The 25,298-nt window shown below is 44.2% G+C and overlaps 1 protein-coding gene across 1 annotated transcript in view; it reads left to right on the top strand.

Annotated features, from left to right (window-relative positions):
* The window catches only part of LOC143988703 (allantoinase, mitochondrial-like), a 78,386-nt gene that overhangs the window by 36,706 nt on the left and 16,382 nt on the right, over positions 1–25,298 (top strand). Inside the window, exons 8-9 of the mRNA XM_077488464.1 lie at positions 15,741–15,927; positions 16,409–16,547. Of these exons, the coding sequence (XP_077344590.1) occupies positions 15,741–15,927; positions 16,409–16,547 (326 nt within the window). The remainder of the gene's footprint in view (positions 1–15,740; positions 15,928–16,408; positions 16,548–25,298) is intronic.

Genomic DNA, 25,298 nt, shown 5'->3' with positions numbered 1-25,298 from the left:
CAAGTCCCATTCCAGTTTTACGGGGGCAGGGAAAAAGAGGGAAAAAAACGCCTAGCACATTAAATTATATGTGTTTGGCTGAAGAGCTGCACCAAAAATCGCATGCTTCCATCCCTGGGTCATATAGACTACAAGAAAAATGTTGGGACTTTAAATGAGGCCGAAAAGCCTCCATCCCTATTGGCACGGTAAAAAGAAAAGGTTGGGACTTTGACAAAGCATGCGATTTTGGAAGCAAAAAACAGAAGAGCAACAAAAATCAATAATATAAATTTATTAACTTATATATTAAATGTATAGCATAGGGCACAAAGATACACATTGTATGATCCATGATCCATCATAAATAGTAAATATATTGAAGTATTGTACATCAAAAACATCAATCCCACAGTTGGTACATCAAAAGCATTGGCCTTGTATATAGGCATATTGCACACAGTAAAAATCAATAGAATTAAGTAAAAACATTCCAGAGTTTAGTAAAACTGCATGTTTAAATGTAATTCGTAGTATTTGAAGCTCTACGCGTTTCGTGGCTATATTGCCACTCATCAGGAGCTGATAATGTGATGAATATCTGTGGGACAAGAAATGGTGTGCCGACAGTTAGTCAGGTTTGTATAATAAATGAGAAAAAAATGGAGGGAACAGAAACAATGTATCCAGAACGAGTACCCATACTCACGGGTCATGGAATGGCAAGAGGCGCAGCCACGGACAACGGAGGTAGCCGGGAGTGTCAACCGATACGGGAGCTGAGGCAGACAGAGCGTGCGTTATCGCGATGAGGCTGTGTACCATAAATATAAACCAAAAGTGATCATCACCCTACGATGAATACTTAAATATGTGAGTGTAAGTGTGATAGAATGGGGTGTCTGGAGTGACTGGGATGTGAGGTGAGTGGACTTAGCAAAAGTGCGGCACAAATTTAGGGAATGTAAGATGGTGAAAACATGTTAGGAGCAATGGAAATGCTCCAACAATGGTGAACTCCATCGTGTGAAGATGAATAGGATAGTTAATAAAATATAGGTATAAACTGGGTCAACAACAAAAACACAGCAAGGGAATGTTGAAAACAAAAACCACAAAAAAAGTGTGCTAAAGAGCAATACCTGGAAGTGTAGGGCATAATGCTCATTGCCATCTAAGTGTCTAGGGGTGTCAGAAACAACAGTCACCATACTAGTGGTGTCCAATGATCTTGTGCCAAAGGTTAATTAGTGCCTCACCGCGGTCACACGATGCCGCCAACGTCACGCTGACAATCCAGGTAGGGAGGGGGGGGACAACCCTGTCCCCGGGGGAGTCAGCCCCCCAGCGAGCGACGCCAAACGCCAGCTCCCTCCCAGGAAGGCGTCAGATAAATACACGGCGCCCACGTGATGACATCAGCCACGTGACGCCGGATGCGTGACGTCGATGCGCAGCAGGGGAACCGCCCACTCCCCCAGCAGGGAGGAGGGGCGGGAGCCCCGGTGCGCATCGCAGCTCCCATAATCAGAAGAAAAACACCAGCCACGGAAGCAAAGCCGTAGGGCCCGCGCCCCACACCACAGCAGACCCAATTTAAGCAGAGTATAAAAAAAGATATAATGTTGCACCTGCATTTATCATAAGAAGAATTTGATCATGACCATACCCTGCTATGTTGCAGTAAAGGGAGCTAGGTCTGGCGCGAAGGTATCATGCCAAAGTGCTCCAATGGCCTATCCCAAGTCCCATTCCAGTTTTACGGGGGCAGGGAAAAAGAGGGAAAAAAACGCCTAGCACATTAAATTATATGTGTTTGGCTGAAGAGCTGCACCAAAAATCGCATGCTTCCATCCCTGGGTCATATAGACTACAAGAAAAATGTTGGGACTTTAAATGAGGCCGAAAAGCCTCCATCCCTATTGGCACGGTAAAAAGAAAAGGTTGGGACTTTGACAAAGCATGCGATTTTGGAAGCAAAAAACAGAAGAGCAACAAAAATCAATAATATAAATTTATTAACTTATATATTAAATGTATAGCATAGGGCACAAAGATACACATTGTATGATCCATGATCCATCATAAATAGTAAATATATTGAAGTATTGTACATCAAAAACATCAATCCCACAGTTGGTACATCAAAAGCATTGGCCTTGTATATAGGCATATTGCACACAGTAAAAATCAATAGAATTAAGTAAAAACATTCCAGAGTTTAGTAAAACTGCATGTTTAAATGTAATTCGTAGTATTTGAAGCTCTACGCGTTTCGTGGCTATATTGCCACTCATCAGGAGCTGATAATGTGATGAATATCTGTGGGACAAGAAATGGTGTGCCGACAGTTAGTCAGGTTTGTATAATAAATGAGAAAAAAATGGAGGGAACAGAAACAATGTATCCAGAACGAGTACCCATACTCACGGGTCATGGAATGGCAAGAGGCGCAGCCACGGACAACGGAGGTAGCCGGGAGTGTCAACCGATACGGGAGCTGAGGCAGACAGAGCGTGCGTTATCGCGATGAGGCTGTGTACCATAAATATAAACCAAAAGTGATCATCACCCTACGATGAATACTTAAATATGTGAGTGTAAGTGTGATAGAATGGGGTGTCTGGAGTGACTGGGATGTGAGGTGAGTGGACTTAACAAAAGTGCGGCACAAATTTAGGGAATGTAAGATGGTGAAAACATGTTAGGAGCAATGGAAATGCTCCAACAATGGTGAACTCCATCGTGTGAAGATGAATAGGATAGTTAATAAAATATAGGTATAAACTGGGTCAACAACAAAAACACAGCAAGGGAATGTTGAAAACAAAAACCACAAAAAACGTGTGCTAAAGAGCAATACCTGGAAGTGTAGGGCATAATGCTCATTGCCATCTAAGTGTCTAGGGGTGTCAGAAACAGCAGTCACCATACTAGTGGTGTCCAATGATCTTGTGCCAAAGGTTAATTAGTGCCTCACCGCGGTCACACGATGCCGCCAACGTCACGCTGACAATCCAGGTAGGGAGGGGGGGGACAACCCTGTCCCCGGGGGAGTCAGCCCCCCAGCGAGCGACGCCAAACGCCAGCTCCCTCCCAGGAAGGCGTCAGATAAATACACGGCGCCCACGTGATGACATCAGCCACGTGACGCCGGATGCGTGACGTCGATGCACAGCGGGGGAACCGCCCACTCCCCCAGCAGGGAGGAGGGGCGGGAGCCCCGGTGCGCATCGCAGCTCCCATAATCAGAAGAAAAACACCAGCCACGGAAGCAAAGCCGTAGGGCCCGCGCCCCACACCACAGCAGACCCAATTTAAGCAGAGTATAAAAAAAGATATAATGTTGCACCTGCATTTATCATAAGAAGAATTTGATCATGACCATACCCTGCTATGTTGCAGTAAAGGGAGCTAGGTCTGGCGCGAAGGTATCATGCCAAAGTGCTCCAATGGCCTATCCCAAGTCCCATTCCAGTTTTACGGGGGCAGGGAAAAAGAGGGAAAAAAAACGCCTAGCACATTAAATTATATGTGTTTGGCTGAAGAGCTGCACCAAAAATCGCATGCTTCCATCCCTGGGTCATATAGACTACAAGAAAAATGTTGGGACTTTAAATGAGGCCGAAAAGCCTCCATCCCTATTGGCACGGTAAAAAGAAAAGGTTGGGACTTTGACAAAGCATGCGATTTTGGAAGCAAAAAACAGAAGAGCAACAAAAATCAATAATATAAATTTATTAACTTATATATTAAATGTATAGCATAGGGCACAAAGATACACATTGTATGATCCATGATCCATCATAAATAGTAAATATATTGAAGTATTGTACATCAAAAACATCAATCCCACAGTTGGTACATCAAAAGCATTGGCCTTGTATATAGGCATATTGCACACAGTAAAAATCAATAGAATTAAGTAAAAACATTCCAGAGTTTAGTAAAACTGCATGTTTAAATGTAATTCGTAGTATTTGAAGCTCTACGCGTTTCGTGGCTATATTGCCACTCATCAGGAGCTGATAATGTGATGAATATCTGTGGGACAAGAAATGGTGTGCCGACAGTTAGTCAGGTTTGTATAATAAATGAGAAAAAAATGGAGGGAACAGAAACAATGTATCCAGAACGAGTACCCATACTCACGGGTCATGGAATGGCAAGAGGCGCAGCCACGGACAACGGAGGTAGCCGGGAGTGTCAACCGATACGGGAGCTGAGGCAGACAGAGCGTGCGTTATCGCGATGAGGCTGTGTACCATAAATATAAACCAAAAGTGATCATCACCCTACGATGAATACTTAAATATGTGAGTGTAAGTGTGATAGAATGGGGTGTCTGGAGTGACTGGGATGTGAGGTGAGTGGACTTAACAAAAGTGCGGCACAAATTTAGGGAATGTAAGATGGTGAAAACATGTTAGGAGCAATGGAAATGCTCCAACAATGGTGAACTCCATCGTGTGAAGATGAATAGGATAGTTAATAAAATATAGGTATAAACTGGGTCAACAACAAAAACACAGCAAGGGAATGTTGAAAACAAAAACCACAAAAAAAGTGTGCTAAAGAGCAATACCTGGAAGTGTAGGGCATAATGCTCATTGCCATCTAAGTGTCTAGGGGTGTCAGAAACAACAGTCACCATACTAGTGGTGTCCAATGATCTTGTGCCAAAGGTTAATTAGTGCCTCACCGCGGTCACACGATGCCGCCAACGTCACGCTGACAATCCAGGTAGGGAGGGGGGGGACAACCCTGTCCCCGGGGGAGTCAGCCCCCCAGCGAGCGACGCCAAACGCCAGCTCCCTCCCAGGAAGGCGTCAGATAAATACACGGCGCCCACGTGATGACATCAGCCACGTGACGCCGGATGCGTGACGTCGATGCGCAGCGGGGGAACCGCCCACTCCCCCAGCAGGGAGGAGGGGCGGGAGCCCCGGTGCGCATCGCAGCTCCCATAATCAGAAGAAAAACACCAGCCACGGAAGCAAAGCCGTAGGGCCCGCGCCCCACACCACAGCAGACCCAATTTAAGCAGAGTATAAAAAAAGGATATAATGTTGCACCTGCATTTATCATAAGAAGAATTTGATCATGACCATACCCTGCTATGTTGCAGTAAAGGGAGCTAGGTCTGGCGCGAAGGTATCATGCCAAAGTGCTCCAATGGCCTATCCCAAGTCCCATTCCAGTTTTACGGGGGCAGGGAAAAAGAGGGAAAAAAACGCCTAGCACATTAAATTATATGTGTTTGGCTGAAGAGCTGCACCAAAAATCGCATGCTTCCATCCCTGGGTCATATAGACTACAAGAAAAATGTTGGGACTTTAAATGAGGCCGAAAAGCCTCCATCCCTATTGGCACGGTAAAAAGAAAAGGTTGGGACTTTGACAAAGCATGCGATTTTGGAAGCAAAAAACAGAAGAGCAACAAAAATCAATAATATAAATTTATTAACTTATATATTAAATGTATAGCATAGGGCACAAAGATACACATTGTATGATCCATGATCCATCATAAATAGTAAATATATTGAAGTATTGTACATCAAAAACATCAATCCCACAGTTGGTACATCAAAAGCATTGGCCTTGTATATAGGCATATTGCACACAGTAAAAATCAATAGAATTAAGTAAAAACATTCCAGAGTTTAGTAAAACTGCATGTTTAAATGTAATTCGTAGTATTTGAAGCTCTACGCGTTTCGTGGCTATATTGCCACTCATCAGGAGCTGATAATGTGATGAATATCTGTGGGACAAGAAATGGTGTGCCGACAGTTAGTCAGGTTTGTATAATAAATGAGAAAAAAATGGAGGGAACAGAAACAATGTATCCAGAACGAGTACCCATACTCACGGGTCATGGAATGGCAAGAGGCGCAGCCACGGACAACGGAGGTAGCCGGGAGTGTCAACCGATACGGGAGCTGAGGCAGACAGAGCGTGCGTTATCGCGATGAGGCTGTGTACCATAAATATAAACCAAAAGTGATCATCACCCTACGATGAATACTTAAATATGTGAGTGTAAGTGTGATAGAATGGGGTGTCTGGAGTGACTGGGATGTGAGGTGAGTGGACTTAACAAAAGTGCGGCACAAATTTAGGGAATGTAAGATGGTGAAAACATGTTAGGAGCAATGGAAATGCTCCAACAATGGTGAACTCCATCGTGTGAAGATGAATAGGATAGTTAATAAAATATAGGTATAAACTGGGTCAACAACAAAAACACAGCAAGGGAATGTTGAAAACAAAAACCACAAAAAAAGTGTGCTAAAGAGCAATACCTGGAAGTGTAGGGCATAATGCTCATTGCCATCTAAGTGTCTAGGGGTGTCAGAAACAACAGTCACCATACTAGTGGTGTCCAATGATCTTGTGCCAAAGGTTAATTAGTGCCTCACCGCGGTCACACGATGCCGCCAACGTCACGCTGACAATCCAGGTAGGGAGGGGGGGGACAACCCTGTCCCCGGGGGAGTCAGCCCCCCAGCGAGCGACGCCAAACGCCAGCTCCCTCCCAGGAAGGCGTCAGATAAATACACGGCGCCCACGTGATGACATCAGCCACGTGACGCCGGATGCGTGACGTCGATGCGCAGCGGGGGAACCGCCCACTCCCCCAGCAGGGAGGAGGGGCGGGAGCCCCGGTGCGCATCGCAGCTCCCATAATCAGAAGAAAAACACCAGCCACGGAAGCAAAGCCGTAGGGCCCGCGCCCCACACCACAGCAGACCCAATTTAAGCAGAGTATAAAAAAAGATATAATGTTGCACCTGCATTTATCATAAGAAGAATTTGATCATGACCATACCCTGCTATGTTGCAGTAAAGGGAGCTAGGTCTGGCGCGAAGGTATCATGCCAAAGTGCTCCAATGGCCTATCCCAAGTCCCATTCCAGTTTTACGGGGGCAGGGAAAAAGAGGGAAAAAAACGCCTAGCACATTAAATTATATGTGTTTGGCTGAAGAGCTGCACCAAAAATCGCATGCTTCCATCCCTGGGTCATATAGACTACAAGAAAAATGTTGGGACTTTAAATGAGGCCGAAAAGCCTCCATCCCTATTGGCACGGTAAAAAGAAAAGGTTGGGACTTTGACAAAGCATGCGATTTTGGAAGCAAAAAACAGAAGAGCAACAAAAATCAATAATATAAATTTATTAACTTATATATTAAATGTATAGCATAGGGCACAAAGATACACATTGTATGATCCATGATCCATCATAAATAGTAAATATATTGAAGTATTGTACATCAAAAACATCAATCCCACAGTTGGTACATCAAAAGCATTGGCCTTGTATATAGGCATATTGCACACAGTAAAAATCAATAGAATTAAGTAAAAACATTCCAGAGTTTAGTAAAACTGCATGTTTAAATGTAATTCGTAGTATTTGAAGCTCTACGCGTTTCGTGGCTATATTGCCACTCATCAGGAGCTGATAATGTGATGAATATCTGTGGGACAAGAAATGGTGTGCCGACAGTTAGTCAGGTTTGTATAATAAATGAGAAAAAAATGGAGGGAACAGAAACAATGTATCCAGAACGAGTACCCATACTCACGGGTCATGGAATGGCAAGAGGCGCAGCCACGGACAACGGAGGTAGCCGGGAGTGTCAACGATTATTGATTGGTTTGCGCAAAAGTTATAGCGTTTACAAAATAGGGGATAGTTTTATGGCATTTTTATTAATATTTTTTTTTTTTACTAGTAATGGCGGCGATCAGCGATTTTTATTGTGACTTCGACATTATGGCGGACATATCGGACATTTTTGACACATTTTTGGGACCATTGTCATTTATACCGCAATCACTGCTATATAAATGCAGTGATTCCTGTGTAAATGACACTGGCAGTGAAGGGGTTAACCAGTGGGTGGCAGTGTAGGGGTTAAGTGTTCCTAGGGGTGTGTTACTAACTGTTGGAGGCTGGGCTTTAATTTAGTGAACATTGATCTCTGCTCCAATCACGTGGAGCAGAGATCAGCGTCACTAGTTGCTAGGCAGAATGGAGAAATGCTGTTTACAACGGCATTTCTTCATTCGGCCGCTCCGTGAGACGATCGCGGGTATGCCCACGGCGATCGAGTCCGCGGGTCCCGTGACCGGACTCACGGGGGTCCCGACCAGCGCGGGAGTGCGCGGCCAGTGGCGCGCTCCCGGTGGCAGGGCGGCAAATTTAAAGGGACGTACAGGTACGCCCATTTGCCTGTCCGTGCCATTCTGCCGACGTACATCGGCGTGCGCTGGTCGGCAACTGGTTAATATTGATTGGACCTGGGGCAAAAATTTTCTCTGGGGCCCCCCTCCCCCCATGCAATTTTGCTCTCCACCTTCTCTGAGACATATAATAAATAGCAGCTAGAATTAAAATCGGTTTACTGTATCAGATCAGGCAGCGTTTGGGATTCGTTGCCAGAGGTTACAGCATATCATTAGTGCTTACTGACTGGTTGCTAGATGTTACAGTACACATTAAGGCTCACTGATTAGTTACTAGAGGTTACAGCACATGATTTCTGCTTGTTGATTGGTTGCTAGAGATTACTGTACAGTAATATTGCTCACTGGTTGCTATAGGTTACAGGCAGTACATCTTCTCCTCACTGCAGGGGGGTATGATATATATGAATGCCACCTTTATTTACATATCAATGCCGCCGGCCTCAGCTATTTACATATAAATGTTGCTGCTATTTACTATGAATGATGGTTATTTACATGTAAACACAGGGTCTGCAGGTGAGTATACACAACAATAGGGCAGAGCTGAGCAGCATTAGTAGCAGCACTTCACACTGAGATATCAGGACACAGCACAGGACTAAAACTTCAAGGGAAAAGGGAATTTAAACTGGAATAGTTGGCAAATATGAGGCAGCTGCTGTGGGCCCCACAACAATGATGGGGCCCAGGGCAGCTGTCCCTTTTGCACTGCCTTAAAGACGGCCCTGCATGCTATAACAGATTGATCTGTTATCATCACCAACTAATGGGAATTGTCCATGTGTTTGTATTTGATATGTCAAGATTGTTAGAATATAGAGTTAATTTAGGCTGGTGATGTTGCTAGCTTGTCTGGAAATCTGTTTTTGACCTAACAAATCCATTCTAGAGGTGGTAGAAACTGCTGGGGTCTTAAACAACAGGAAAGACTTGAGAATACCTCCTGCCCTATTCTGCCCTAAATGGAGAAATTATGTTTGAATTGCTTATTAACTGAAAACATCGATAATTTTTCTATTCTGCATTCTCTATAAATACAATCAAAGCTTGTTTTCAATGCCAGAGTGTATTTACTTACTCTCCTTTAGGCCACTTTTCCCTTGCTGCCCCTGTGACCACAGACTTTTGGGAATATACACTATAGAAAAACTATGGCTGGATCACAGCATGAGTACAGAATACAGGGCACTTTAGGCATCATTCACATGGGCAATGAGATGCCTGTATAGTGTGAACGGGACATTTTTTGCAGTGTCTAAATTCCAGGTGCTTTGTGCAGGCAGCCCATTTAAGGCTTGATTCACACTAATGCGTTTTTTGATGCATTTTGCAGAAATGCAGGCACATTTTTTAACATGGGTTCCTATGGAACATGTTCACATCAATACATTTTAGTGCCTCTGTGTTTTTGGAAAGGGTCGGGGACTTTTTTTCCCACAAAATGCAGCGTCTTGCATGTAATAGAATTCAATGGACCCGCATACAAAATGCAAGTACCGCCTTTTTACATCTATTTTATCGTGATTTTGCCACGATTTGCGTTTTTTTTTTATTCTTTTTTTTTACACTGTATATAGCTGGTTGCTAAGGAGAGACCAGGGATGCTGGCCCCAGCGTCCTTAGCAACCGATGAGTCATCAGCTGTCAACTGACTTCCCGCTGAATGTAAAAAAAAAATGCCAGCTATAAAAAAAAAATTGAGAAAAAAAATGGCGTTTCGGAGGGGACCCCCACGCCAATTTTTTTTTTTAAATGGCGTGGGGTTCCCCCCAAAATCCATACCAGACCCTTATCCGAGCATGCAGCCCGGCAGGTCGGGAAAGGGAGGGGATGAGCGAGCGGCCCCCCCTCCTGAACAATACCAGGCCCTATACCCTCAACATGGGGGGATGGGTGCTTTGGGGCAGGGGGGCTCCCTCATTATTTAAGGAATACAGGACATTGGCGCCGACAAATTAGCGGGATGCAGCACCGAAGCAGGATCGTCGGCGGGAGCAGCAGCGGCAGCAGAGGAAGAAGAACACCGAACAAAGAAGACAGAAGAGCAGAAGAAGGAGAAGACCGGAGGATGAAGATGTGGGAGAAGATTGAGGAAGAAGCAGAGAAGAAGAAGATTTTTAATAAAAGACTTGTCAAAAACTGTCTACTGGATTTTTTAACACTACACTACACTACATTTTTTCCAGGTGAATGGGTAGGGGTATGATGTACCCCATACTCATTCACATAGGGTGGGGGGCCGGGATCTGGGGGCCTCCTTACTAAAGGGGGCTCCCGGATTCCGATAAGACCCCGACAACCAACGGCCAGGGTTGTCGGGAAGAGGCTTTGTCCTCATCAACATGGGTACAAGGTGCTTTGGGGTGGGGGGTGCAGAGCCCCCCTGCCCCAAAACACCCATCCCCCCATTTTGAGGGCATGAGGCCTGGTATGGTCCAGGAGGGGGGGCGCTCACTCGTCCCCTCCCTTTCCTGACCTGCCGGGCTGCATGCTCGCATAAGGGTCTGGTATGGCTTTTGGTTTCAAATCCAAGAAACTGCTGTGGATAGAGCAGGTGGAGGAACACAGGCGGAGGATGATGACGTCACTGGCATGCTGCGATCGGTTTTGTGAGTGTATGGGCTGAGATAGTGAGTCAGCTGCACTCCTTCATTATCCTCCGCCTGTGTTCCTCCACCTGCTCTATCCACAGCAGTTTCTTGGATTTGACAGCTTCCAGTGTCTCAGCCGGCAGGATGTGCAGACTGATCTGATGACTCCCACTCCCTGGATTGTTTTATCCATCGCACTTTTTTAACCTTTGAAATGTGTGTTTTTTAACTTTATGTGATTAAAACTGTTTTTAAATCTACACCCAGAGGCGCCTCTCCTTTTGTGTAGCACCGCAAAAAGCACTGCAGAAATGCTCAAAAGCAACATGCATAGTGAATCGAGCCTAAGTCTACTGGGATGCAACGGCTGTAAAGGCACTGCCCCTAATGAGCTAGGTGTGCAGGTGCGGGTAAGTGGCCCCAAACACAGACAGTGTTGGTTTGGGGCCACTCAACCATATCTGCACACCTGGCGCATTAGGATGAACAGCTGTATCCATGCAGCCGCTGTGGCAAAGGACAAACCCTTTGCCAACAAATGAACCTTAATGAAGTTAAAATCGGAAAAATCTACAGAATAAATATTTTGATACTGATGAGGAACTTTACATTATAGACAGGGAGGCTGGAATGGGAATGTAGATTTTTTAAAAATGTTCTAAACTTTAGACTGACCCATTTGGAAACAGGAATTTTACATGCCACTATGATTTGAATTGAATTTCTAAGCTCTGACAATTAAAGCCTGTTTCTCCTGAAACCTTTGATCAAAGATATATGGACATTTAAAGAGGGCTAAATTAGAAAAATAAATTGATTTCCCCCATCCATACTAACAACGTGGATGGAGGAATCTCCAACAATGATTTAATTTGATAGGAATTACTGTTTAGCCTACAAAATTTCCACATGGTTCAGGCAATTTTTTAACTTGCGGCAAAGGCAAGTGGTGTGTATGTATGTGACCTTCGTGCTACTAGGAGTGATAAATAATGGTGTCTATCTTAAAATAAAGTGACGTGATATATAAAGTTCACAATATAAACGCACACTGAATGGTAAAAATAAATATGGGGTGATTTCGCGCAATGTTCCAAGTGACTACATAATGGTGTAGTACTATCTAATAAATAAATAATGTAGTATCAAACTGATTACGTAAATAAAGTGTCACATTGCAAATAATACATAAAGTGACGTAGTACTGATAAAGGTCTATCCATAAAGTGACCCAAGCATAAAGTGACACAAAATAGATATATCTAAAATTTGTAAACACAGATATTAAAATGCATAAAAGTCAGGTATTGAAAAAGTCCAAAAATAAAGATATGATGGATTAAAAGTCTATGAAAAATAATAGCATCCTCCAAATCACATAGATGTATATCAAAAATATTCCAGATAAATCACTGAATATAGTGATAGTGATTTATTGATGGTATTATTCCATATACAGTTGCAAAAAAAGTATGTGAACCCTTTTGGAATGATATAGATTTCTGCACAAATTGGTCATAAGATGTTATCTGATCTTCATTTAAGTCAGAACAATAGACAATCACAGTCTACTTAAACTAATAACACACAAAGAATTAAATGTTACCATGCTTTTATTGAACACACCATGTAAACATTCACAGTGCAAGTGGAAAAAGTATGTGATCCCCTAGGCTAATGAGATCTCCAAGAGCTAATTGGAGTGAGGTGTCAACCAACTGGAGTCCAATCAATGAGATGAGATTGGAGGTGTTGGTTACAGCTGCCCTGCCCTATAAAATACACACACACCAGTTCTGGGTTTGCTTTTCACAAGAAGCATTGCCTGATGTTAATGATGCCTCATACAAAAGAACTCTCAGAAGACCTACGATTAAGAATTGTTGACTTGCATGAAGCTGGAAAGGGTTATAAAAGCCTCCAAAAGCCTTGCTGTTCATCAGTCCATGGTAAGACAATTTGTCTATAAATGGAGAAAGTTCAGCACTGCTGCTACTCTCCCTAGGAGTGGGCGTCCTGTAAAGATGACTGCAAGAGCACAGCACAGACTGCTCAATGAGGTGAAGAAGAATCCTAGAGTGTCAACTAAAGACTTACAAAAGTCTCTGGCATATGCTAACATTCCTGTTAGCAAATCTAGGATACGTAGAACACTAAACAAAAATGAAATTCATGGGAGGATACCACAGAGGAAGCCACTGCTGTCCAAAAAAAACATTGCTGCACGTTTACAGTTTGCACAAGAGCACCTGGATGTTCCACAGCAGTACTGGCAAAATATTCTGTGGACAGATGAAACCAAAGTTGAGTTGTTTGGAAGAAACACACAACACTAGAGACCTGTAGACCTAGCATCCTACTGTGTGGAGAAAAAGAGGTACAGCATACCTCATCCCAACTGTAAAGTATGGTGGTGGGGGCATCATGGTTTGGGGCTGCTTTGCTGCGTCAGGGCATGGACAAATTGCTATCATCGAAGGAAAAATGAATTTCCAAGTATATCAAGACATTTTGCAAGAGAACTTAAGGCCATCTGTCCACCAGCTGAAGCTCAACAGAAGATGGGTGTTGCAACAGGACAATGCCCCAAAGCATAGAAGTAAATCAACAACAGAATGGCTTAAACAGAAGAAAATACGCCTCGTACTTTGATCTGAGCATGTGTGGCACTTTGTCCAATCGTAATTCTCTACAAACGATTGGAAAAAGTCCGAACAGATTTTGTTGTCGGAAAATTTGAGATCCTGCTCGCAAATATTTTCCATTCAAATTGCCAACGGAAAAAGTCTGATCGGCTTTTCCGACAATATAATACGATCGGACCGCTTCCGTCTGAATTTCTGACCGTGTGTACAAGGGCTTAGGCCTCTTGCACACTGCAGCTTGAAAACGCTCAGTACAGCATTTTTTTACTGAGCTAAAATACAGCCAAATAACTGTAATGTGCCTATGCACACAGGCGCATAAACAAGCACCGTGCATTTTTCCGTAGAAAAAATAGAAAAATCTGAATTATTGGTCAGTAATTTAGGCCTCATGCGCGCGCATGTGTAGAAATACATGTGATTGTGCACAAATGTGCGCACATGCCCATTTACATACTGCAGAACAAGAATGCGAGAGTAAGTTTGCACGCAAAATTGTGTGAAATTTCACGCAAATTTGCGCAAGCACATATGGGCAAAAATATGCCAAATGCATACACTAATAAACCTCTGAAAAATTAGATGATTAAACATGAGTATTGTGTGCAAGAGGCCTTATAATAACCTTAATTAAACAAGTGTGTACAAAAAGTAATTTTTTTGTATGGTTATATTTCATTGCTGCTGCTTGTAAATCTTTATGTAAATATGTTTGTTTCAAAACCATTTTTAGAACTGTATAAAGTTTGAAGAAGGGGACTAAGTTATTCCTATGATTTGTATCCCAAATAATAACTTGTGTTGCTAACAAAGGGGTATCACATAAACTGCAAACCGTCTGCATTAATCAATGGCTAACACATATTCCACTACTGCAAAGGCCCCACACAAAACTATTCAGCAATTCTGTTTACTAATTTCAATAATGTGTAGCCCCGTAGAGGTTGCTGAATGTTGTGCTTCACTTGTCACTCTGCCCAGCCCGACATCCATCTCTCAGTCATTCAAAGACACAGACCAGTCCATAGCTTTGTTTTTTGTTTTTTATTTGAGGGGATTAAACTTGGATGAGAATTGTGGGAAGCCCAGATATATTCAGTGCAAACATGCTTGAGACTCCTATATACACGCTAATATATACACCTCAACCTTCTCTCCAGCACAAACACTTGCACATCGTTCCTCCTCCAGCACTTCCCTTGCTGCAGACTGTTACTGCACCAGCACTTCCCTTGCTGCAGACTGTTACTCCTCCAGACTAGCTAGCACCACATGGGTAGGCCTGACACGGCTTCAGCAAGGCCTCAGTAAACTGCCTTTTGAGGGCAGGGACCTCAAGCCTATGTGAAGTAGTAATAGTTCAGGTGCTAGCTACCACTCCCAGATAGCTCTCTTCAGGTCCTGCCAGCCAGTCTGGCTGCAATGACCTCTCTCCACTGCCCTCTCTTCTGGTTCTGCACCCATGTTAACTGCGACCTCCCAGTTCTCTCAGGTGTGCCTCCCCAGTCCTCCCGACTGTGCTCCACTCACCAGCCCTCCTGGCTGCGACCAGTAGTCCTCCCTGGAGACTCTTAGAAATGTTCTCTCCTGCTGTCCTCTACTTGCTCTTTAATGTGTTCTCCTTCTAGGATCTCGTCACTCCTCCTAGATGCACACGAGCCCCAGCCCAGGGTCACCCCCCTCCCCGTCTAGGAAGCTCCCCGTGGTCCCTGACAGCCTCCACACTCTCTCACTAGAGCTCTTCCATCCGATTACTCCTCAGCTGAGCTGACCCCTGCCAATCCAAGTTGAAGATTGGTCAAGGCTCATTAAGATACCCCAGGCAGCTTCACCTCTCTTCCCCTCCTCTCCGTCTAGCATTTTTTAGAAGGAAGAGGGAGGTGACCAGGAAGTGATGCTGCCTGTGAGTAACCAGCTGCTAATCTGAGCCACTCCCAGCCCAGAATGAAAACAAACAGGCCTAGCAACCAGCTAGGCCTGCCTAAATGTTCCTACTCTCAGAAAAATCCTCACTTTAGCACCTACCTAGCCAGAGGGAGCTACAAATGTTATCATGGCAAGTGCTGTAGTATACCATCATTTACTAAGACAGTACCATGTATTACAATCTCTGATATAGTAGCTCAAACTGTGCCTTACAAATGTTTTTAATGTTGTCCAAAATACTCTGTACTGTACTTTTATGGTGACGAATGCCTAAGGATATTGAATGTCTCAGGATAAGATTTCTCAAACATAATTATATAAGACTATCTTTCTTTAGAATACGATGTCACATTGTACACCTGTCATCAGCACAATCTCTGACCATAATCAGAAAAGCAAAGGAGGCCGGAGCCCCCCTGACTGTAGAGACCACTCACCATTACCTATCCCTGAGCTCTGAGCACATTCCCCCTGGTGCCACGTACTTCAAATGCTGCCCCCCTGTGAGAGGCCATCGTAACAAGGTACTGTCACTGTTCTCTACTTCCTTATACTCTACTGACAAGCATGCAGTCTTCAGACTGGCTGGCAAAGATAGAAAATACAATTTGCATGTTACTAATAAGAAAACATTTGCACATTTTCCTCTAATATACGTAATAACGTAGTGCAGTGGTTGACAGTAAATGGATTACTGCACACAGCTACACTACATTCTAGTATGTATTCAATCATTGCTCAAATTCCATTAGTTTCATTCCACTTGACTGCTGAAAGCTTATATCTGAGAATTTGCAGTATGGCTATATCCTGCAGTCAGTAGTCAATGTCTGTTAAGGGACATGTAGCCCTTCGTTGGAGGGACATAAATTACCCCAGTCAACTCTACTGTGTCACCCATCACTATATACTATACAGTTTACAGGTTCTAGATAATTTTATTGTTTATGGATTCATTTAAACATGTGGAAATTTGATGCTGCCCTACGTTTTGTAATTTTTTAGGAGGCTCTTTGGAATGCACTCCTGCAGGGCCATATAGACATGGTGGTTTCTGACCATTCACCATGCACACCAGACCTCAAGCTTCTAAAAGAGGGAGATTACATGAAGGCCTGGGGAGGAATTTCTTCACTACAGTTTGGTAGGTATAGGTAAATTTCCAGTACACATAGGTTTTGGGAAGCTGGGCACTGTACTATTGTTAAATGTAACTGACAGTGTGGCAAGCTGGCACAATAGGTTTCTGAATTTGATCTGCAACCCCTCTTACCGGCATAACTTTAGGAATGGCGGAGCAGGTGGAGGGATGTCTGTATACCTTGAGTCTCAAAAAAACCTGGCACTGAAACACTTTTGATACCTTCCACCACGTACTGTATGTCTCCATTCCCTCACCACTAGCTGTTGACCCAGTAGAAGAATCTGGTAAATATCTGACCTGCACTAGGATTCAGGCTGCCATCCCTGAACTCGTCTAAAAATAGCTATGCCTGAAAGGATTTCTGACTTGATTTGCTGCAAATTATTCTACATGGCAGACAAGCAGGCAGTTTGAATTTTTCAGATGCAAGTCAGCATTGGCAGAGTACATATATCTCCTAGCACAAGTTTCTTTCAAAGTAGACCTAGCATCCTATATATTATTCTCATGTTAAATGCATGCATGAAGAATAATGTGTAAGTCTCCAATGACACTTGATTTCTGGAAAAATCTGGTCAACTCAGCAATACCACTGTACAAGTTCACTTAAGAATCCAGCAGTGGAGGCTGGTGGTATATTTTTTCGGGGGGGGTGGCTGTGGGTTTGCCTCCCCAAAAAATATACCACCAGCGGCCACTGCTGGTCGGGTCACCTGCACCTCCCCCACACTTACCCTATCTATGGCGCAGGCGGTGGCTTCCCCTGCATCTCCATTCTCCTCCTCCCTCCTTCTCCTCCTAGGCCAAAAAGATCACTTCTCCTTTTAGCCACTCAGGAAATGGGTCTTGTGACCCGCGTCCTGACTGACCGGGAGGAAAATAAGTGTGACAATAGCGAAAATTCATTCACTATTGTCACACAACTGGGTGGTCTCTCCGCCCCAAGCCCACCCTTTTTTGAAGCTTAGTAGAGTCTCTGGCTCTAATCACGTGCTTAAAAAAAAAACATTGGAATCCATGCATCCAGTGCCCCACATGTAGATTAGGGGGGTGTACACATGGATAGGGGGGTATGCCCCTGCATTACGGGCCCCCATTGGAATCCATGGGCTGTCCTGGGAAATTCATCAAAACATGGGATATTTGGGTCTCCACTGTGGGAACAAACCCTCCTAGGGATACCTCCATGGGATTCATTCCCCCTCCTTGATTTTACTCCATTGACCTACTGGGAACATCTGTAAGGTAGCAACAGTTTAGGTCAGGGGTCAGCAACCTTTTTCCACTTAAGGGCCAGATTTAATGTATGTGAATGCATGGAGAGCTGCATTCCCCTGATAATAAATGAAGTTGGGGGAGTACAGGGGGGATGCAGAGGTGGCTGTGGATAGGGGGGTTCAGAGGTGGCTGTGGACTGGGGGGTACAGTGGTGGCTGTGGACAGGGGGGATATAGAGGTGTCTGTGGACTGGGGGTTACAGAGGTGGCTGTGGGCTGGGGGCTACAGATGTGGCTGTGAACAGGGGGGATACAGAGGTGACTGTGGACTGGGGGTTGCAGTGGTGGTTGTGGACTAGGGGATAAAGTGGTGGCTGTGGACTGGGGGGTACAGAGATGGCTGTGGACTGAGGAGTACAGTGGTGGCTGTGGACAGGGGGGGTACAGTGGTGGCTATGGACGGGGGGGTACAGTGGTAGCTGTGGACTTGGTGGTACAGTGGTGGCTGTGGGGGGGGGGGGGGGTACAGAGATGGATGTGGACTGAGGGGGGTACAGAGGTGGCTGTGCACTGGGAAGATACAGTGGTGGCTGTGGACTGGGGTTTACAGAGGTGGCTGTGGACTGGGGGGTACAGTGGTGGCTGTGGACTGGGTCCAGACAAAATAAAGATGGCCCTGACTATTCCTATTATTCACTGTTTAATACTGTTATCTGCAAAAGTTTTCATTATATGATAAAACTGCAGCTATATAGCTCATTAAGAGCGCCACTCAGCGCTCAGATTACTCACCGCCTCTCTTCTCCTCGTCTGTCAATTCAACGGACGGGGCCGAGAATGACGTTAATCATGGCAACTGACAGGCTGGAGATTTAGCGGCGGTGGGCCATGGGCTGCCGACCCCTGGTTTAGGGGGTGCCTTTTTTTTGTTATGCCTATGTTAATGACATTTATCTATATCAGATAGCTTGGTTGTCAAGTGAAGAGTTAATGGTTTCCTTTTTTTTTGTTTGTTTACCCTCTAAGCCTGGATATGCCGAGTAGGCTTTGTTTTGTACCTTAATTCAAAATACTAAAAAAGAATAATGTGTAAGTAAAAAACCTTCAGACAATTATTATCTCTCAGAGGTGCCATAGCTCTCCTCCTGACAATGCCCTCGTCTTCCTTTCTCCTCAGAAGATCAATGCCATCTTTCTTCGGGCATCACCCAGGCTTAGTATCACACTTTCTGGAATAAGATGCTGTTAATATACAGGCATACCCCACTTTTAAGTACACAATGAGGTTTATTTACTAAAGCTGGCTCACTTCTGCATTGAAACCAATCAGCTTCCATGTCCAATCAGCTTCCATGTTTTATTACCAAAGCTTAATTGAACAAGCTGTGGTTAGAAACTCATTGGTTTCTATGCAGAACTGAGCCTGATTTTGCACTTTCTAGCTTTAGTAAATAAACCCCATTGTGTACTTAAAAGTGGGGTATGCCTGTATGTGACACAGCCTAAATCTAGATGTCTGTGCATTACCCTTTTTAGTTTTGGCCTGTGGGTAGAAATATTGTCTCACACAAGAAGTACCTTGTTCACTTTAATGCCCCTTAGTTTATGTACATACTCATGTTTTTTTTTTTGCTCCCCTGAAGTTCTGTTCGGCCATCAGCCATCTCCTTGAACCCATATGGCAGAGTTACCAGTGTTGTGACTATTGAGTGGAGCACATTCTTCTCCATGCCCAAAAGTAATAGATATATTGCTTGAATTTGGCAGCTTAGAGAGAATGACGCTGGTGTAATAAAAGATTAGTATATTCCACTAAGGAGGGTGAGACAATACCAAAACGGATCCTGTGTATAGGCAAGGCTTCCAGAATTGCTTATTTTTAAAATAAAAGATAAAATTTTTAGTAGACAGTTATTGTCATTTATGATGTCACTGACAAATCTACTGTTAGATGTTGGCCAGATTAGATACATTAGTATGGCATCACCCCACTGCTCAAATAACAAACACAGCTACATCTTTTTGTTTCCATAGTGATCTGGGACAGACCCTTGATATATAAAACGCATTCACGTTAACCTTATGAATTGCCAAACACTGCTGCCATTTAGATCAATAAGTGTGCAGGACAAAAGAGCCTATGAACTCTTTCTGGTGTGTTGGCATGTTGGTTTCATTGAGACTTTCTATTATTATATTACACATCTAAGACTAATTCTAAAAGGTTTGCACCAGTAAAAACATCCGTGTCAGTAAGTAATAAAAGAATGACATACAGCAGTGATAAAAACAATAAAAGTATGCCAGAGAAAGTATTATTGGTTTATTGACTTAATGAATATTGTATCACACAATAAACTCAGCATTGTTGTGAATTTCCAGTATTGGAATCTTTATATTGGAATTATAGCTTATCATATTGTCAAACGATACAAATGTAGTGTATGGAGATAAAAAAAATGAGTTTAAAAAGAGTCCAATTTGTTAATGGTTATGTAAAATGCAACCTTGAATCCATGCACCTTACTTTATACAGCAGGGGTAGGCAACATTTTGAGCACAGTGTGCCGAAAAATGTTTTCAAAGAAATTGAGCGTGCCGATTTTATAACTAAAAAAATATAAACTTCACACTCTCAATCACGAAAAGGATTTTTTTTTAAGTAAATGCTGTAAACTATCACTTTAGTAGTGAAAAAATATCATCCTGCACTGGTCAGCCCCAATTCCTGCACCTTTAGTGCTCAGATCAGCCCCAATTCCTGCACCTTCACATGTCTGATCAGCCCCAATTCCTGCACCTTTAGTCCTCAGATCAGCTCCAATTCCTGCACCTTCACACCTCTAATCAGCCCCAATTCCTGCACCTTTAGTGCTCAGATCAGCCCCAATTCCTGCACCTTCACACCTCAGATCAGCCCCAATTCCTGCACCTTTAGTCCTCAGATCAGCCCCAATTCCTGCACCTTCACACCTCTAATCAGCCCCAATTCCTGCACCTCCAGTCCTCAGATCTGCCCCAATTCCTGCACCTTCACACCTCTGATCAGCCCCAATTCCCGCACCTTCACATGTCTGATCAGCCCCAATTCCTGCACCTTTAGTCCTCGGATCAGCCCCGATTCCTGCAACTTTAGTCCTCAGATGAGCCCCAATTCATGCACCTTCACACGTCTGATCAGCCCCAATTCCTACACCTTTAGTCCTCAGATCTGCCCCAATTCATGCACCTTCACACCTCTAATCAGCCCCAATTCCTGCACCTCCAGTCCTCAGATATGCCCCAATTCCTGCACCTTCACACCTCTGATCAGCCCCAATTCCCGCACCTTCACATGTCTGATCAGCCCCAATTCCTGCACCTTTAGTCCTCGGATCAGCCCCGATTCCTGCAACTTTAGTCCTCAGATGAGCCCCAATTCATGCACCTTCACACGTCTCATCAGCCCCAATTCCTACACCTTTAGTCCTCAGATCCGCCCCAATTCATGCACCTTCACACCTCTAATCAGCCCCAATTCCTGCACTTCCAGTCCTCAGATCAGCCCAAATTCCTGCACCTTCACACCTCTGATCAGCCCCAATTCCCACACCTTCACATGTCTGATCAGCCCCAATTCCTGCACCTTTTGTCCTCACATCAGCCCCGGTTCCTGCACCCTTAGTCCTCAGATCAGCCCCAATTCATGCACCTTCACACGTCTGATCAGCCCCAATTCCTACACCTTTAGTCCTTAGATCAGCCCTAATTCATGCACCTTCACACCTCTGATCAGCCCCAATTCCTGCACTTCCAGTCCTCAGATCAGCCCCAATTCCTGCATGTCCAGGTCTCAGATCAGCCCCAATTCCTGCACCTTCACACCTCTGATTAATCCCAATTCCGGCACCTTCACAACTGATCAGCCCCAATTCATGCACCTTCACACCTCTAAACAGCCCCAATTCCTGCACCTTCACACCTCTGATCACTGTCCCCCAGCAAATCTGGTTTCAGCACTGGACCCCCCCACTCATCTGTCCCACCACTTTAATCCCCTGCACATCTGCCCCACCACTGTAACCCCCTGCACATCTGCCCCACCACTGTAACCCCCTGCACATCTGCCCCACCACTGTACTACCCTGCACATCTGCCGCACCACTGTACTACCCTGCACATCTGCCCCACCACCGCAACCCCCTGTACATCTGCCACACCACTGTAGCCCTGATTTTCTGTTGTACCACTGTAATCCCCTGCTCATCTCCCCCACCAAAGTTCCCCCTTTCTCATCTGCCCCACCACTGTACCTTCTGTACATTTGTCCCACCACTGTATTACCCTGCACATCTGCCTCACCACTGTAACCCCCTGTACATCTGACACACCACTGTACCCCTGCTTTTCTGTCCTACCACTGTAACCCCCTGCTCATCTGCCCCACCAATGTTCCCCCTGCTCTTCTGCCCTACCACTGTAACCCCCTGCTTATCTGTCCCACTGCTGAGCCCCGTTCTCATCTCTTCTTAAGTCAGGCACCTGCAGCTGTGGAAAAGTTGGGTGTGATTTTCATTGCGCTGAATACTGGCTGTAGCTTAAAGGGACACGGAGCGCAGGGGTTCAGTAGTAAGTGACACAAAGGTTCAGGAATAATTTCAACAAAGTTCCCAGAAGCTCAACAGTAATTCCATAAGCTGTCACCTGATTGTGGTATTCCCAGTCACAGTGAAATCCCTTCTTTTTGAGATTGGTAGTGGCAACCAAGTGAGTCATCTTCCTCCAGATGGTGGGCAGGGTTAGCAGAACTGTGATTGGCTTTAGCAGTGGCCAATGACAGTCCACCTCCTCCTGGGAAACAGGAAGCGCCTCCCCCCTCCCCCCAGCAGAACTGCACCCAATCTCTTCCCCATCACAAAAGCTGACGATCGCAGCTACAATAAAGTTAAAGAACCAAACAATTTTTCCCATCTTTTACAATGTGTGGGGGCACAGTGCCTCCCCCTCGGAGCAGGTGCAGCATGGGGAATTCTGAAATTAGAATGCATTAGACCCGGTTCACACTGAGGCGGCATGACTTTCAGCGCTACTGCCTCAGGCGACCGGGGTACGACTTTAGCGGCGGCTTGCAAAATTACTTCTGTATAGAAGTCAATGCAAGTCACCCCAAAAGTCGTACAGTAACCTTTTTCTAATTCGGAGCGACTTGAGTCGCTCCAATTAGAACGGTTCCATTGCAAAGAACGGGACGCGACTTGTCAGGCGGCTAAGTCCCCTGACGAGTCGCCCTGTGTGAACCGGCTCTTAGTGTCTCACTGACACTTCCCTGCACTGCTCTGCTGATGGGGAGGGAGTCGAGTGCCGGCAAAAGAGGCTTTGTGTTGCGGGGGTTGCCTACTCCTGTTATACAGCATGAGACGTTTGTAAGTTACATTAGTCAGGCAGATCTAATAGTACTGACTTATTGCTTGTATGTGTAAGGTGATATCATGGTCAGTATTGTATTTCTGTTGCTAAAACTCAAAAGGATGATCAGTGAGGTCAGACCACTAAGCTATGAGACACCTACAAACAGGAAACATATGAAAACTGTTGGGAGTCAGTGATAGCATGAAAAGCTGTATCTCACAGGATGTGGCACCTTTATCTGATAATAAGCAAGATGGAGAGAAAGGAGTGCTGGAATCTACAGATAAACTGGAAAAAAAACTTATGTTGCATCATCTTTGTGTTGACATAAATGTGTAGACTGCCATGGCTGACCCAACATGGATGCAATGTAGCATGAAAATCATCATTTTCAAGCCACTGGAAGTGAAGATATCAAATCACACAAGTATATGAAGCAGATGCCTTCATTGTCCTCCATCTGCATTTACAGTGGACACACAGACAGGCAGAATGTAAATAATTTAATGTTTAAATTACCTGGGGATTCTGATGACACATCTAATGTGCGTAAAGTAAATGTAAACCCTAAATGAATTTTTTAATTTATTAAAAACCATGCAGCATAAACAGTTGCTATTTAAGAAAAATGATTTTGCCTTTTTGTCCCTTGTTACATATGACCATTGCTGATCTTCTACAACCCATCTGCACCCACTTCATGTCTGCTGCTGCAAGGCTTTTCTACCGGTAGGAATCCTATTGGTGACAACAGTATACCATGTCTGTGCACTGTGTGTCAGCATGGCTGCTTGTAGTCTCTATAAGGAAGCATATTATAGGGTAACAACACAGGATCACAGTTGGAAGACAGAGAGAGAGCCCAATGTTGCCCTATAACAAGAAGTGCCTGATCAAGGACAGGATGGCAGGATCACTGCAGATTTAAAAATCTATAAAATAACTTTTGAAATTACAATAACATGTAAAAGCATATATGAGATTTTCGTGACTGGGTTTACATATACTTACCTAAGTATAGCTACCTTTTTAAATATACAGTTAGGTTCATATATGTCTGGACACAGGCACAATTTTCATACTTTTGGCTCTGTATGCCACCAGAATAAAATTAAAATGAAACATTCCAAATTAATTTGAAGTGCAGACTTTCAGTTTTAATTCAAGGGGTTGAACATTAATAACAAGTACACATTTTAGGAACTGCAACCATTTTTATACACCGTCCCCCCATTTCCAGGGGCTCAAATGTAATTGGACAAATGAATATAATCATAAATACAATGTTTTGTTGAAAATCCTTTACTGACAATGACTTCCTGAAATCTAGAACCCATGGACATTACCAAAGACTGAGTTTCCTCCTTTCTGATGCTTTGCCAGGCTCTAACTGCAGGTGTCTTCAGTTTGTGAGTCTTTCTGCCTTTAGTTTTGCCTTCAGCAAGTGAAATGCATGTTCAATTGGGTTGAGATCAGGTAATTGACTCGGCCATTGCAGAATATTCCACTTCTTTTCTGTCAAAAGCTCCTGGGTTGCCTTTGCAGTGTGTTTTGGATCATTGTTCATCTGTACTGTGAAGCGTTGTCTAATCTAGTTGGCTGCATTTGGCTGAACCTGGGCTGACAGTATATCTATAAACACTGCAGAATTCTTCACATCATCAATAAACACCAATGACCCAGTGCCGCCGGAAGCCATGCATGCCCATGCCATCACACTGCCTCCACCATGTTTTACAGATGACATTTTGTGCTTTGGATCATGAACTGGTCCAAGCCTTCTCCACACTTTTTTCCTACTGTAATTCTAGTGCAGATTAATCTGTTTCATCCATCCAAAGAATGCTTTTCCAGAACTGGCCTGGCTTTTTTAAATGTTTTTTGCCAAAGTCTAATCTGGATTTTCTATTCTTCAGGCTTATCAATGGTTTGCACCTTGTGGTGAACCCTGTATTTGCTCTTGTGAAGTCTTGATAGTAGACTTTGACAATGATACGCCCACCTCCTGAAGAGTGTTCTTCACTTGTCTGGATGTTTTGAATGGGTTTTCCTTTACCATAGAGAGGATCCTGCGATCATCCACCACTGTTGTCTTCCATAGATGTCCAGGCCTTTTTATGTTGCTGAACTTACCAGTGCGTTCTTC

The sequence above is a fragment of the Lithobates pipiens genome, unplaced genomic scaffold, assembly GCF_037356315.1.
Source record: "Lithobates pipiens isolate NorthernLeopardFrog02 unplaced genomic scaffold, aLitPip1_a1.2 Scaffold_18, whole genome shotgun sequence".
NCBI classification, from domain to species: domain Eukaryota; kingdom Metazoa; phylum Chordata; class Amphibia; order Anura; family Ranidae; genus Lithobates; species Lithobates pipiens.
The sequence above is the reverse complement of the archived record's forward strand: the minus strand, read 5'-3'. Positions and strand labels throughout refer to the sequence as shown.